General features: G+C 40.7%; 2 protein-coding genes across 4 annotated transcripts in view; one reads left to right on the top strand and one right to left on the bottom strand.

Annotated features, from left to right (window-relative positions):
• Positions 1-15,838, bottom strand: part of LOC108717206 (kelch-like protein 29) — a 653,541-nt gene that overhangs the window by 222,497 nt on the left and 415,206 nt on the right. The window lies entirely within an intron of this gene.
• LOC121393846 (palmitoyltransferase ZDHHC20-A-like) lies at positions 6,219-9,111 on the top strand. Its single transcript, XM_041563575.1, has one exon. It carries the CDS (start codon positions 7,396-7,398, stop codon positions 8,350-8,352), a length of 957 nt encoding a protein of 318 aa, XP_041419509.1. The 5' UTR covers positions 6,219-7,395; the 3' UTR covers positions 8,353-9,111.

Here is a 15,838-nt window from a genome sequence, read left to right as displayed (position 1 = left end):
CCAACCTTTTAATACTGGAGCACAGGGGACACCGTAGGCCGGGTAACAAGGTTAGGGCAACATTGGTGGGAGGAATATGCTCAGAATTCCACATGGCCAAAATTCCCTTGCATTTGGGCATCGCTCTCCACAGAGAAAGACAAATATCTTCATGGTTCGTTAAAAAACTTAAAAACTCATCTGAAATACTTATTTTATAAAGCAAAAAATATCAAAATAATGTAATGACATTTTCCCTTTAAGTGTTGCTGATACAATCATACGGAATGCTCTTGAAGTTTTTCCATAACAATGTACATGGACCTGTCAGCTACGAGTATGGGATCCATTATCAGGAAATACCCGAATTACGGGAAGGCCATCTCCCTCTCACTCCATTTGAATGAAATAATTCACATTTTTCAAAAATATGTTCTTTTTCTCTACAATCATGAAACAGTGAAACAGGCAAAACGAGTCTGTTGGGTTTAATTAACGTTTAAATGATTTTCTAGTGGTATGAAGATTCAAATAACAGAAAGACCCCTTATTCAGAAAAACCCAGGTCTCGAGCATTCTGGATAACCAGTCCCATATCTCTGTCACCATTTGCCATTTTTGTCATAAAGTGTAATTAACACAGTAGAGATAACCAGGTATGGGACCTGTAATTTGGATCTTCATACCTTAAGTCTACTAGAAAATCATGTAAACATTAAATAAACCCAATAGGCTGGTTTTGCCTCCAATAAGGATTAATTATATCTTAGTTGGGATCAAGTACAAGTTACTGTTTTATTATTACAGAGGAAAAGGAAATTGTTTTTAAAAATTTGGATTATTTGGATAAAATGGAGTCTATGGGAGACAGCTTTTGCATATTTTGACGCTTTCTGGATAACAAGTTTCTGGATAACTTTATTACTTTAGGCTACAAGAGTGGTCTATATATTAATCTAATGAACGAAACTCTACAAAATGCTTCCAGTTGTCTCTAAATGTATTTATTTAAGTAACAGGTTTCTGTGCCCCAAACAATACACTGGGGTGAGCTGCCCCAATCATGAACTAGTGCTGCACTGTGTCCCATATCTGTCTCCCTAAACACCCGGGAAGAGAAAAGCAAGCGATACGGAGTCAGAAGTCAGTTCCCGGGGTGCAGATTTGACGTGCAGCTGGTGTGGATTTAAGAAAAAGGTTTTATTCCACTCCTGCCTTTTTATCTCTATAGAAAGCAAAATTAAGAGTGTAAATCCAATGAAATCCGGCAATGGGAGGATTAGAAAGAGTGTTGAAATGAGATCTTTGAAAAAAAAACAAGAAAAAAAAAAAAAACTATAAATATTCTCTATTTAACAGTAGGTTTATCTCCAATGCTAGTTTCTATATAAAAGTGTATATAGTATAATACATAGGGCCCATGTTCTCTGCTGATTACTCCTGGAATTCCATCTGGGAAATCAATTAGAGGGAGAGTTGGGCTCAACATTTCGCTGTCCTGGATATTCTTGAACCTGTGGCTGATTCACTAATGTCTAACCTTGTTATAAGTAGAGATGCAACAAATCTACTATTTTAGGATTCGGCTGAATCCCAAATGCTTTGCGAGAGATTTGATGGAATGTGAACCCTAATTTGCATATGTAAATTAGGAGAACAAGGGAGAAAGAGAACCGCATGCCCCAAAAATGTTTTGTCTTTCTGGTTTGTGTGATAAAAAGTCACGTGATTTTTTGGATTTGTATATGGTTCAGCCAAATCTTGGCCAAATCCCAAACCAAATCCTGGACTTGTTGCATCCATAGTTCCCATTGCTCTACTGTCTCCATCTTGCCATTCTACACTCCCTAACCTCCATTCATCTAGCCCTACAGCAGTCCTCCGAAATGCCCCATAATCATTAAACTGGTTGTTCACCTAAATTAACCTCCTAAATTGATTTTTAGGGGGCTATTTATCAAAGTCCGAATTTATCTCAATACTTTCTGCTACAAACTCTGATCAAATCCGCTTGGGTTTTTTGCACTTATTTATTATTACATTTTCTCAATAATTTGCTTTGCAGCCGGAAAAAAAAAATCAGATTTTCAATTTTTTTTGGTTTTTTCACCCAAAAACTTTGATTTTTGCCAAAAAACTCAGTGCACATCAAAAAATCATTGGGACTTCTCCCATTGATTTATATGCAACCTCAACAGGTCTGAGATGCCGGATTTTCAGATTCTGACTTTTCCATCCTTGGGGTTTAATAAATTCTGAAAAATTGGTGATTTTTTTAAAGTCAGATTTTATAAAAAAAAAATCTCTAATTTGTCAAGATTTTTGCAATCAGTGTTTAGTAAATAACCCCTGGTAGTATGATGTAAAAAGTGAAATTCTGAGACAACTTGCAATCTATTTAATTTTAATCATTTTTAAGATATTTAGCTTTTTATTCATCAGCTCTCCAGTTTGTAGTTTCAACAATCTGGTTGCTAGGGTCCATATTAACCTAGCAACCATGAATTGATTTGAATAAGAGAGCATTTGTTTTTTAGCTGGGGTCAGGAACCCCCACTAGAGGAGAGTCAGAAGAAGAAGGCAAACAATTAAAAAAAATCTATGCCAACAGAAAAAATGAAGTCCAGTTGAAAAGTTGCTTGGAATTGGCCATTCTATCACATACTAGGGGGGTTATTTATCAAAGGTCGAGTTTTAGAGGTTTGTGAGGTTTTTTCATACCTTGAATAAACTCACAACTTAAACGTTTTCTTATTTATGAAAAAACTTTGCTTGAATTTATAGAGTTTTCGAGCAAAACCCCCCTGAAAAAAACTCCAACATCATGAAGGCCTTGGACATCTTCAAATGGTTCAAGGAACCTCTGCCATTGACTTCTACATGACCTCGACAGATTTTAGCTGGATTATTTTTGTATTCGAGCTATTTCCAGGGTCGGGGTATAATAAATATTGAAAAAAAAATCTAGTTTTTCTTTTAACCCGAAAATCTGCGTATTTACTGAAAATTATCCTCAAAAACTTTTAACCTATTTATTTGTACATTTATTCGTAACCCACAGCAGCCAATCAGCAATCAGATGAACTAATCTAATGCAGGGAGACTTCTGAAAGCAAATATTTGATTGGCTGTCCTGTGTTACTGCGTATGAGCCCCGCTGTGTATAATATTGGGCACATAAACTCTCACGTTGATTTCATTATATTGTACCGGGAACTTGATCCGCACTCTGTTTGCTTTCCCACATTAATCCAATCATCCACGCTGCTTCTCATCAACAACTTAAATCATGTCGGAGAGTATGAAACGGGCCATTTAGCGCAGACCTCCTGTTGTGCTCAAATGTATCAGAAATTGGGAGTAAAAAGTGAGACAAGAAGTCCAGCCGGCCGTACAGTCCCTCCGCTGCCGAGGTTAAAGCAATGAGATTATCAGGGAATGGTTATTCCGTGTGTCTCTAGTCTGCTCAGCCTGGAATGATTTCCCCCAAGAGTCTTTCCCGAGCGACTGGCTGTAAATTTAAAAGTTATGGAGTCGTTACACACTGGTATTCAGAAAGTCTCCTAGGGTTCTGGAAAATGAAAACTCCCTACAATAAGTGAATCACAGCACGGGTCAGGAGAAAGGGGAGAAATAAACAACCTGCTCAAGACATGACGGATGGAGACCATTTGTAAAAGAAATAGACTGGGGTAGAATATATTATTGGAATTCACCCTGTTGTAAGTACTGCTCAATGTCAGTCTATAATCCATTTATTGAGAGGCTGAGGTAACTGATAGTATAGAGCAGGGTTGACCAACTGGCGGCCCGCGGGCCGACCCCCCCCTTCTTTGGCCCCCCAGATGCTGTGTCTGATTACCATATGTAAACTTTAAAAGGTATCACTGTAGAGATAAACTGCACCCTGCATTGTTTAAACCTCAAATTCAGACTCTCATCCCCTGTATTGTTCACACCTGTCATCCCCCTGTATTGTTCACAGTTGTGACACCTCTATTGTTTATATACTAAAGGCCTGTACTGTTCACGCCTGAGATCCAGACTGAAACTGCCCACATTGTTCACCTGTTCACACTTTATACAAAATGCTAATGGGGCACCAGCACTGTCTCTGTATGTAGTACATATTAGACTGAGAGCTTTCCCTGTCTCCTGCTCTGTTCTGCCTTCCCTCCCTGCAGGGCTGGAACTAGGGGCAGGCAGAGAGGTGCTGTAATAGTAGTAGTATTTCAACTTTATTAACCCCCTGTTCCAGACAGAATCACTCCCAGCTCCCTTTTGGCAGCTGCTGGCACAGGTACATATTTGTGGGCAATATCTTGGCTGCTACTTGCACAGGTAAACAGTTGATATGATGGATATTTGGCTGCTGTTGGCACAAGTACATATATGGAGGCAATAGTGTGTATTGTTTGGCTGATGCTGGCACAGGTACAGATTGGGGGCAATATAAGAGATTGGCTGCTGCTGGCTCAGGTATATGGGGCAATATGGTGGCTGCTGGCACAGGTACACGGATGTTTGAGGGCAATATGATGGATTTTTGGCTACTGCTGGCACAGGTACAGATTGGGGCCTGGGGGCAATCTGAGGGATTGACTTCCATTGGCATAGGTACAAATGGAGGCAATATTATAGGTGCTGGCACAGGTACAGGGGGCTATATGACTGGTAAGGTGGGAAATGGTAATGTAGGACTGGGTGGGAGGCACTGATTGAAGCCTTTGCCTAGGGTGCAAAAATACCTTGGCCCGGCCCTGCCTCCCTGTGTGCGCCATTCTCTGCTTGCCCTACGCTACCTGTGGAATGTAAGCCTGTTAGGGGTTTGTTCTTGGGGTTATTAGCATTTGGAAATTGTTGTTAAGGGCCCCAGGTGTTTAATCATGTGTTGGGGGGTTGTTGTATTATCCACAGGGGAGGATGAGGCATATGGATTTAAGGGTATGTTTTTAACATGACTTCAATTCTTCACATATGAGTGATGAGGGATTTCCCTGCAGTGAGCACCAACTATTTGGTTTTTTGGTGTGCTACCACCGTTAATGTGGATATGATCTTAAACGTTACTGTGGTAATATGGGTGTGGTTTACAATGGGTGTGGTTTAAAAGGGGGAGTGGCCAAAACTGACTTCCATTATCGGCCCTCCTCCACAAAGGCCAGTAAAATTTTGGCCCTCGGTACCACAGAATTTAGACAGCACTGGCTTAGAGCATCTTCAGTCTTCTACTATCCAGATGTAGTTTAACTGCAATACACCACACTATTCTGCTATTATTACTGGGAATTGTGATTTAGCAAGATATGAAATACTTTAGGCAAAGTAGGAAGAGATGGTGCCTATAGTAATAGTGGGATAATAGTCTCTGGGAAGGGAGTGTGGCTGTGGGAGAGTAAGTATAGTAGGGAGAGATGGTGCCTATAGTAATAGTGGGATAATAGTCTCTGGGAAGGAAGTGTGACTGTGGGATAGCAGGTATAGTAGGGAGAGATGGTGCCTATAGTAACAGTGGATAATAGTCTCTGGGAAGGGAGTGTGACTGTGGGATAGCAGGTATAGTAGGGAGAGATGGTGCCTATAGTAACAGTGGGATAATAGTCTCTGGGAAGGGAGTGTGACTGTGGGATAGCAGGTATAGTAGGGAGAGATGGTGCCTATAGTAACAGTGGATAATAGTCTCTGGGAAGGAGTGTGACTGTGGGATAGCAGGTATAGTAGGGAGAGATGGTGCCTATAGTAACAGTGGGATAATAGTCTCTGGGAAGGGAGTGTGACTGTGGGATAGCAGGTATAGTAGGGAGAGATGGTGCCTATAGTAACAGTGGGATAATAGTCTCTGGGAAGGGAGTGTGACTGTGGGATAGCAGGTATAGTAGGGAGAGATGGTGCCTATAGTAACAGTGGGATAATAGTCTCTGGGAAGGGAGTGTGACTGTGGGATAGCAGGTATAGTAGGGAGAGATGGTGCCTATAGTAACAGTGGATAATAGTCTCTGGGAAGGGAGTGTGACAGTGGGATAGCAGGTATAGTAGGGAGAGATGTGTCTATAGTAACAGTGGGATAATAGTCTCTGGGAAGGGAGTGTGACTGTGGGATAGCAGGTATAGTAGGGAGAGATGGTGTCTATAGTAACAGTGGATAATAGTCTCTGGGAAGGGAGTGTGACTGTGGGATAGCAGGTATAGTAGGGAGAGATGGTGTCTATAGTAACAGTGGGATAATAGTCTCTGGGAAGGGAGTGTGACTGTGGGATAGCAGGTATAGTAGGGAGAGATGGTGCCTATAGTAACAGTGGGATAATAGTCTCTGGGGCTGTGGGAAACCTTTCGGTCGATTTTAGGTAATGAATTACCACGTAGAAAAATCAGAAAATAAGGGGTTGAATCCAACACAAAACAAGTGCTGCTAGATCAACCGTGAGATTTTTGGATTTTTTTTTCTTTAAACATGGAATTTAAAAATATCATTAAGATGGAATAAAGGGCAACATGGAAAGCAGATATGTGTTGCTTCTATTGACTTCTGAATTAAAATAAAATGACATTGTATCTGGGAAACTTCGCTGCACAGATCAATTCTGTAAAGTGCGTTGCAGAAAAACATAATAATATTCTAGTGACAATAATATTTCTTTTTTGTAGCCGGCTGTCTCTTTGTTTGTATACACAGTGACTAGGGGTTGTGGGAGCCCCAATATTTCTGATAAATGATATTAATCATTAGAGTTGAAGCAAACACCTTTATTTTAGGGCTACCAGTGAATCTTTATTCCTCTCAACCCTGAATAAAAATAATATTTACTGATTTCACTAAAACTTGGGAGTTTACAGATTCCATTCATTCAATAGATCCTGTAGCACCAAGGAAGTCATGTTGTACCATAATCTCTATACTGGGCACTGGGCAGAGTTGTTTGAACTTTAATATTTCCTTAAACATAGGGACTGTTTTTCTGCCATAATAATTACTATTGATTTTTGATTCAGTAAAACAGTTGACAGGTTTAAATATGGAGAGGTGAGTTGCGCTGCAGGCATGGTGGGAGTGGCATTACAGTTGGTTGCCATGGTTACATTGTTTACGTCTGCAAGGTTGTTGATCTGCAGATCATTTGCATGTGGCTTCCTATTGGCTGAGAATACAGAGCACATTTTGAAGAGATATTTACTGATGTTATCTCTCATAAGATTGCACCTGGCTTTCTATTGGCTGAGAATACTATAGTGATGTCATACAGAGGAGAATACAGAGTGCATTGTGATGTCATAAAGAGGAGAGTTGTTTACTGATGTTACTCACTCACTTGCTTTGTCATAAGACCTACGAGCGCTGGTGGTGACACATCAGAGACTCAGTCTTATCGCTTTTTACATTTTTATATTACTTTTTATCGATATTTCAAAACTATAATTATGTCAAATGAAGAGAAAGATACTAAGATAACAATTAATGAAAAAGAAGAAGAGGAATATCAGCGTTCCTGCATGAGGAAGATCTCCCGGATCGTGGTTCTAATTTTGATTGGACTCCTTGCTACCTGCTATTATATATTTGTGGTGGAGCTGTGCATATTCACTGTACAGTTATTAGAGGCAAAGGTGACTTTCCTGGTGATTTTCCACCTTTTGTTTCTCCTGTGCGTGTGGTGCTATCTCCGGACTGTTATGATGCCTCCCGTTGTCCCTCCTGAAAAATTCCGCCCATCGGAGACTGACAAGCAGCTGTACCTGAGTGATGAGAGGCCACAAGTGCTGCAGGAGATCCTCATTCGTATGGCTAAAGACTTGCATATTAAGAAGGCTGTAAGGTACTGTACCACATGCCATGTGATAAAGCCAGACAGGTGCCACCATTGCCCAGTGTGTAACGTCTGTATACTGAAACTGGATCATCACTGCGGATTTCTAAACAACTGTGTGGGATTCTCCAACTACAAGTTCTTCCTCCTCGCTGTGATGTATGGAGTGCTATTGTGCATATTCACTAGCGCAGTGTCGCTTTATTGCTCCATACTATTCTGGACTCATCAGCTGCCCAACAGCTCATCCAAAGTCCCTATCATTGTGCTGTTCAGCCTGACCACATTCTTCGCTATAATGCTATTCCGACTTTTCCTCGATCATTTCGAACTGGCTCTAAGGAATATAACTGATCGGGAGGACAGTGATAACACAGAGGAGTTTAATCCCTATAACTTGGGCTTCAGCAAGAATCTGAGAGAAGTGTTTGGCAATGAAAAGAAATACTGGTTCCTCCCAATCTTCAGCAGCTTAGGAGATGGCTTCTCATTCCCAATGGGTGAGGCCACAATGGACATAGAGAAAAATGCTGCTAATGTTCCCAAACCTGTTAGTGAGAACCAGAACTGAAAATCCCAGAATTGACAGTTGTCACAGGAAAGACTACAAGGAGGAATTTGCAAAGGGAACTCTGATTATTATACAATTAATTCTGAGGAGGAAGACATGATTCAGACATGGATGCTGCCTGCCATTAATCCAACGAGATCCAACAGCCTTTTCGGCAAGATTGTTCCTGGGAATAATTATTTGCAACTTTCCTACTGTTCCTGAAGATTCGTCTCTGTCCTACCCCAACCCAGAGCAGAGGAGACTGGGACTGGGACCTCCTACGACAGATGAATTTAATACTTCAAATATAACTTCAAGTAATAATTTTAATAAAATCTTTAACAATGTAAACTGTATTGTCTCTGCTCTATTTTATTATTTTCAAGGTAGCCAGACGCTAGAATACTATAAAATAAAAATGTTTGTTCTGTTACACAAGGGACAAGTTGTATGTATGTCTGTCTGTATGTAGAACTGTACAGAAAGCCACTAAAAAGGCTGTTTCCCCAGGAAAGTGTTAATTAATTATTGACTGGCAGGTGATTATTTGGTGCATCTAGAAATGTTATTGCTACATTTTGTCATCTTTCCTTTTAGGGTCATTCCCTAGGGGGACTTTTAGTTTACCTAAGAAAACTATTTTTAGGACAACCTAAGATGTCAAAATATACTAAAAATGTTAGTGTAATTCCACTTCTGTAACAAGACAGAAGACAAGAGGCTTCTAAATGTCTACAAAATGAAAAATCTTTAAAGAGATACTGACTGTGGGATAGCAGGTATAGTAGGGAGAGATGGTGCCTATAGTAACAGTGGATAATAGTCTCTGGGAAGGGAGTGTGACTGTGGGATAGCAGGTATAGTAGGGAGAGATGATGCCTATAGTAACAGTGGATAATAGTCTCTGGGAAGGGAGTGTGACTGGAGTGTGACTGTGGGATAGCAGGTATAGTAGGGAGAGATGGTGCCTATAGTAACAGTGGATAATAGTCTCTGGGAAGGGTCTGTGGCTGTGGGATAGCAGGTATTGTAGGGAGAGATGGTGCTTATAGTAACAGTGGATAATAGTCTCTGGGAAGGGAGTGTGACTGTGGGATAGCAGGTATAGTAGGGAGAGATGGTGTCTATAGTAACAGTGGGATAATAGTCTCTGGGAAGGGAGTGTGACTGTGGGATAGCAGGTTTATTGGGTACAGATGGTGCCTTTAGTAACAGTTAGGGTTGCCATCTTTACTAAAAAATATTACCGGCCAGTGTAGGGGCGGGCACCAAAAGGGGGCGGTCTGTGATGCAAAAGGGGGCGGGACTACCCGGTGTGCCGCAAAAGGGGCGGATGCAACATTGCAGAGATTTCCACAGCACTGGAAAAAAGGTAAATTCTGTGTGTGAATTGGGGGCAGGCCAGGGTTTTTTTTTAAAGGGTATTACAAATTACCGGCAACTGCATTGCCGGCTAGGCCGGTAAAATACCGGCCGGGTGGCAACTCTAGTAACAGTGGGATAATCTATCTACTTTATATAATCAATGAGCTGGTTAAAGACTGTATAACACCAGGCCCTACTATCAGTAAAGACAGGCTTGGCTGGACATAGTGAGAGTAAACCATAATCACAGTTTATTTCTATCCAGAGGTAAATAGTAAGTTCTCTATAAGGATGTTAGGGAGATTAGCAGAAGTGAGATCACGTGCGTCTTGTGTTCAAATCAATGAGCTTATGAGATTAGAATGCTGAACTCAGACAGACATGTTTTATTAAGTACAAAAAAAAAAATCATTTCCCGCAAGGCACGGATTCTAGAGGAATTAGATTCCTTCACTTTTACTGGATCAAGGAGCACAACAAATATCAGTCGATATTAAAATCAGAGCAAAACAAAAACAGCTGTTTTTATCTTTAGGAAACTTCAAAAGAATCTCTTTGAGGGGTGGGGGGTGCAACACGAGACTTTTGTTTTAGCGGGGGTTCTTATTTCTGACACGAGACACGACATTTTGTAGCCCATGCATTTTCCCAGCATGCCACTGGATCTGTAAGTGGGGGGGGCCCCATGCTATCCATCTGCATATGTCGGGAAATAAACGGCTACTAGAGCTGTCCTCTCTCTATAAGATGCTTTATAAATATATATATTTATATATATTACAGGTACGGGACCTATTATCCTAAAAGCTCGGGACCTGGGGCTTTCCGGATAATGGGTCTTTCTGTAATTTGGATCTTCATACCATAAGTCTACTAGAAAATCATATAAACATTAAATAAACCCAATAGGCTGGTTTTGCTTCCAATAAGGATTAATTATATCTTAGTTGGGATCAAGTACAAGCTACTGTTTTATTATTACACAGAAAAAGGAAATCATTTTTAAAAATTTGGATTATTTGATTATAATGGAGTCTTTGGGAGACGGTCATTTCGTAATTCGGAACTTTCTGGATAACGGGTTTCCGGATAACGGATCCCATACCTGTATATAACATACAGCATTTAGTACATCTGCAGAACAGGAATTTTTCAAAAAGCGCTGGGACATTCGAGGCTAACGTTTAATATTCGCACCCTGCAGAGGTAAACCAAATAAGTAGCAATTCAGCAAATTCAAGGTACGGCCAAGGATGTGTCAGTGTGAGATCTGAAATTCAACGGCAAATGAAAATAATCAGTAGGGTGAAATTATTTGTGCGGAGACTGTACCCAGCAATCAGGGCCTGTAGGAAATCAGTGGGGAAGGCCAGCAGGATACGAGGATGGAAGGGGGGTATTAATAGACATTCTGCATCTCACGGATTCAGTGTTGGCCATGCCTACTGCTCATTAGCATGAGTTTTATGAGAAATAGGAGCGCTAAAACATTCTTATTTAAATCACTGCTTTAAACTTTATTCTTATTTTTTTTTTTAAAAAAATTGAATTTTAGGTGATTTCTAAGTAGCAAAAATGTTAGTTTCAGGTCTCTTGCAAGGCTCACAACTCCCACTTTCCTGCCCAGCGCCCAAGTCTTATAAATAGTGATGTGCGAATTTCTCCCGTTTCCTGCGAAACGCGAAAAATGATCAAACCTTGAATATTAAACGTTTAAAGTCAAATGCGTCCGAATAGTGTTGACGCGCGATGGCTTTGACACGAGCGACTTTATCGATGCACGTCTAAATGTTTTGATGCTGGTGAATTTTTGTGGGAGTTTCGGGAATTTATGCGCCGCTGGCAAAATGTGGAAATTCACAGCGAATTCGCGCCTCGCGAATTTATCCGCCCATCACTACTTATAAGACCTAACAAGAGGAGGATCAGACCCTCTGACAGATGGGGAACCCAGGAATGTAGATGGCTCAGTGGCTGCGAAACTTGCTCTACAATGCTCTAAAATCTCTACAGATATGTCAACCACCCACAACTGAATGCAGGTTATTTTGGCCACACCCACAAATGATCTAGCCACACCCCAGCAATAACCCATGATTATGACTGACTGCAATCCCTTGCTTTTCAACAGGGGTCCTCAACCTTTTTACCCATGAGTCACATTTAAATATAAAAAAAATTGGGGAGCAATGCAAACATGAAAAAAGGTCCTAGGGGGCCCAATAGGAGATGTAATTGGCTATTTGGTAGCCTCTATGTGGACTAGCAGCCTACAGGAGACTCTGTTTGGCAGTAAAAGTGTCTCCAAAACTTCAAGTCAGAAATCCAAAAATGACCCGTTTTGAGGCCACTGGGAGCAACATCCAATGAGTCAGTGAGGAATATGTTGCTTGAGAACTTGGGATCACTGCTCTGGATTAATCCTGAAAAAATCCAGAAGGTTTCAGGGGTCTGACCCTAGTCCAGCACCAGGCATAGCTGCCCAGGCAAGCAAGCTGCATCCGGGACACCGTCACAGAAACTCATGAAGGCAAAGCAAAAGGGAAATAAAAATATCGGCAAATCTACAGGGAAATTCTAAAATGAAGGCCCTTTATGTTCACTCCAAGATTTAGAACCTTTGAAGTGATACTAATGTTTGCTTATGTAAGGGGCAAGTGCCAGTTGCAGTGGAAGTTCATTGCTTGCAGTTGCAGGTGAACTGTAGGTTGGTGCTCAAGACACACACCCATTGGGAAAGCAAAGCAAGTGAGAGAGACTAGCGCACACTAGAATAAACAAACAGGATATATATATATATATATTATGTTTCCACATGCATCATACATTTACATGGATTTTACTGCCTATGTCTCCAGCTGGGGCCTTCATCAGGGTTACACGCTAGTATTTATGGTAATGTATTATGACTGGGAGACTATTACCATTTATTTCATGAGGCCGCTGTAAATTCTCACGTTCCTTCTAAGGCAGAATTAACCTGCGGAAGCCAAGCGCCACCCAAAGCAAATTAAATGGGAGCAGCTTCAGCATTTTCAGGGCCTTGAGATCCAAATAGTCTCTCAGTGCTGCAAAGGGAAGATAAATTACTGTCTACTGCACAGCAAACGACACAAATGGTAAATTCTATATTTATTTAGATTATTTAAACGTCAAAGGCCCATTTAAAAAAAAAAAAAAAAAGGGTGGCTGCTGTTCATTTTCTTGTGCTGCATGGCATTATTAGTGGTAGATGTAAAAAGGTGCAGGCAAATCAACCTGCCTTGGCCAAGTGCATATGGAACCCACAGTACAAAGGACTTTATGGAGTTACTTATACAATATTGGACTGTGCAAAAAAAAAAAAAAAAAACAAGCCTGAGTTGGGTACTTCCAGCATATTAAAGGAGAAGGAAAGCTACCAAAGCAGTTTATTGCCAATAGATTAGCCACAGTAGTACAAGCTATAACACTATTTATTCTGTAGAATGCTTTACCATACCTGAGTAAACAGAAGCTCTCTTTTTGTTTAGGATAGCAGCTGCCATATTTTCTTGGTGTGACATCACTTCCTGCCTGAATCTCTCTCTGCTCACTCATAGCTCTGGGCTCAGATTACAGCAGGAAGTGGGAGGGGAGCAAACTGAGCATGCTCAAGGTTTAAGCTGAAAACAGGAAGTCTGATACAGAAGCCCATGAGAACACAATAGAAGGAAAGAAATGTGGTGTTTCTTTTGACAGAGGACTCAGAGCAACATTACTTTGAGGGTTTACTGGTGTATTTATATAGACCTTTCTGATAAAACGTACTTAATTTTCTCCTTTAAAGGCTGCTATTGGCTCTACGCTCTACGGTTGCCAACTTGCTCTGCTAACTGTCACCCACTTTTCCTGTTGAACTGTTGAACCACAGGAACAGGGAAGTTGTCTCTATTTGCACCTTGCTGTCAGACAGCTCTTTACTCTGGAGTTCTTCAAACATTCCCTTTGTTGATCAACACATTGTCCTGGCTGCACCCCAAAATGAATTCCCAGGTTCACTAACTGGTAATGGAAAGTGGTGGCCACATTTCTACTATATGCCATAGGGCAGTGATGTCCTGTTCATGGTTTCTAATAGAACCATTGCTTGAACTATCATTGCACCAAGTGCATTGCATTGGAGACAGGGTGGACTCATACTATCCACCAAAACAACTCAATAGACTCAATATCCCCATATAAAGACATCACCAGGTGATGGCACAGAATCCCTAGCTCGACATCAATAAGACTGTTGAAAAACCGTACACGAAAAGACCATTACAAGACCATAAAGAACTCAGAAGAAGTCTTTGTTGGCCATGGGGCACATGTAGGAACATCATATAATATCTGACTGGTTCAAAATAAAATTGGACAAACCAGCCATTGGCTCAACTTCCATTTACTATCTCTTGCCTCTTGGTTAGGGTCAGGGGCGTAACTACAGAGGTATAGGGGTCCCCATGAGGCCCTAATTAACAAGCATTTCCTCTCCCCCATTGAAAGTAGGCTCTTCAGGGCAGGAATCACACTAAATTTCTCAGTACTTAGGTATTAAATTCTTATTTGGTGGTTACTGGACCCCTTTGAATGTTTTTTAAAGAGCTGTCTATCCGTGTGTTGCACTATTCATAATTCAGTCTAGTTTTCACCCCTATTCCCTGTAACCACTGTCTCACCCAATACCAATTACCAGTTATCTTGCTGCATTTGCCTTTCTCCATTTTCATTCCTGTAATATATACATATTTTTTTTAATTTCAAAGAGCTCTAACAAAAATTATACAGCTCTTTTTTTTTTTTCTCTTAACACTCCGTTCTGACACGTTGAGTGCGGTTCAGTCAATCAGCTTCCCGGGTTGTCATTGACTTTCCCGTTATTATGTCATTAAGTAATTTAAACAATTGCTGGCAGAAAAATAGGCTGCGAGAAGTCATATTAAAAATACTTTGTGTTTTTTTTGTTCTCGTTGAAAGGGAAACTAACGAGGGTAAAAATGGTCTTTTTTTTTTTAACACAAGAACCTTTGTTGAAACATGTAGAATTCAGAGGCGTTGTTATTTTAAAGAGCTGAGAAAAAAACTATATTCATCTGAACATCATGTTTTTGAACAGTCTACATTTTTATTCAGCTATTCAAAATTATTTTAAAAAATTCTGAAAAATAATAAAATCAGATAGTTATTGAGAGCCCAGTTGCCTGAGACCCTATGTGAACCCTAGGGGCCAATATTATATGAGGTGCAATTTTGCTCCAGCAGTGAAAACCAATCATCACCAGCATTTAATGGTGAATTAAAACATCTTGATTTATGTTATGGCTTAGTAGTCAAGAATAAACTGATTGTAGGATAGATGATGAGATTGAGAGGCAAAGAATGGAGAAAGATTGAAAAGGTGTGGGGATCAGGGAAAAGAGTTGGGAACTGGGTTTCAGGTAGAGTGCAAGGACTTAGAGAGGGCCAGAAGAGTTGTTAGAGAGAAGCATGGAATGGGAAGAAGAGAGGAATGGAGAAGTAGGCAGTGACTTGTTAGTCTGGTATTAGGCTTGACTGTGGGAAAGAGGTGAGACTAAAGGTGGCCATAGACACACAGATCCTATCGTACAAATCAAGGATTCGTACGATTTTCGGATCGTGTGTGGCGTGTGCCGACATTTTTCGTGGCCCCCTGGGAGAAAACTAAAAGGTGACAGCAGTGTCCAGCCTGAAGGTTATATTAGTGGAGATTTGGCAATAATGCCTATTTGCTCTCCTACATACAGTTCACCTGTAAGTCCAGCTTGAAGGTTAGTTATGGTAAAACTTGATGCTGTCCTAGATATTTTTGGGAATGTGGCTGAATGGCTGAAACATCAACATTTTTCTATATTTGTAACTTTGGTACAAGTCAAGGGGGGCCCTTGAACAAAGGTTGGACGTCTAAGGGGGATCTTGAAGAGGAAACATTCACCAAACATTGGACTAAAGGGTAGGGAAAGAGTTGAAGAGGTAGAACGAGTCTTGAGAGAGACACTTAACAAGTGGAGGTTGCAACGTTGACAACAGTCTGCTCTAGTGACTATTGTGGGTTCAACTCTATATCCTTTTCACTATACAGGTATGGGATCCGTTATCGGGAAAGTCGTTATCCAGG

Source organism: Xenopus laevis, chromosome 5L (assembly GCF_017654675.1).
Source record: "Xenopus laevis strain J_2021 chromosome 5L, Xenopus_laevis_v10.1, whole genome shotgun sequence".
In the NCBI taxonomy this organism is placed as follows: domain Eukaryota; kingdom Metazoa; phylum Chordata; class Amphibia; order Anura; family Pipidae; genus Xenopus; species Xenopus laevis.
This window is presented reverse-complemented; position numbering and strand designations above follow the sequence as displayed.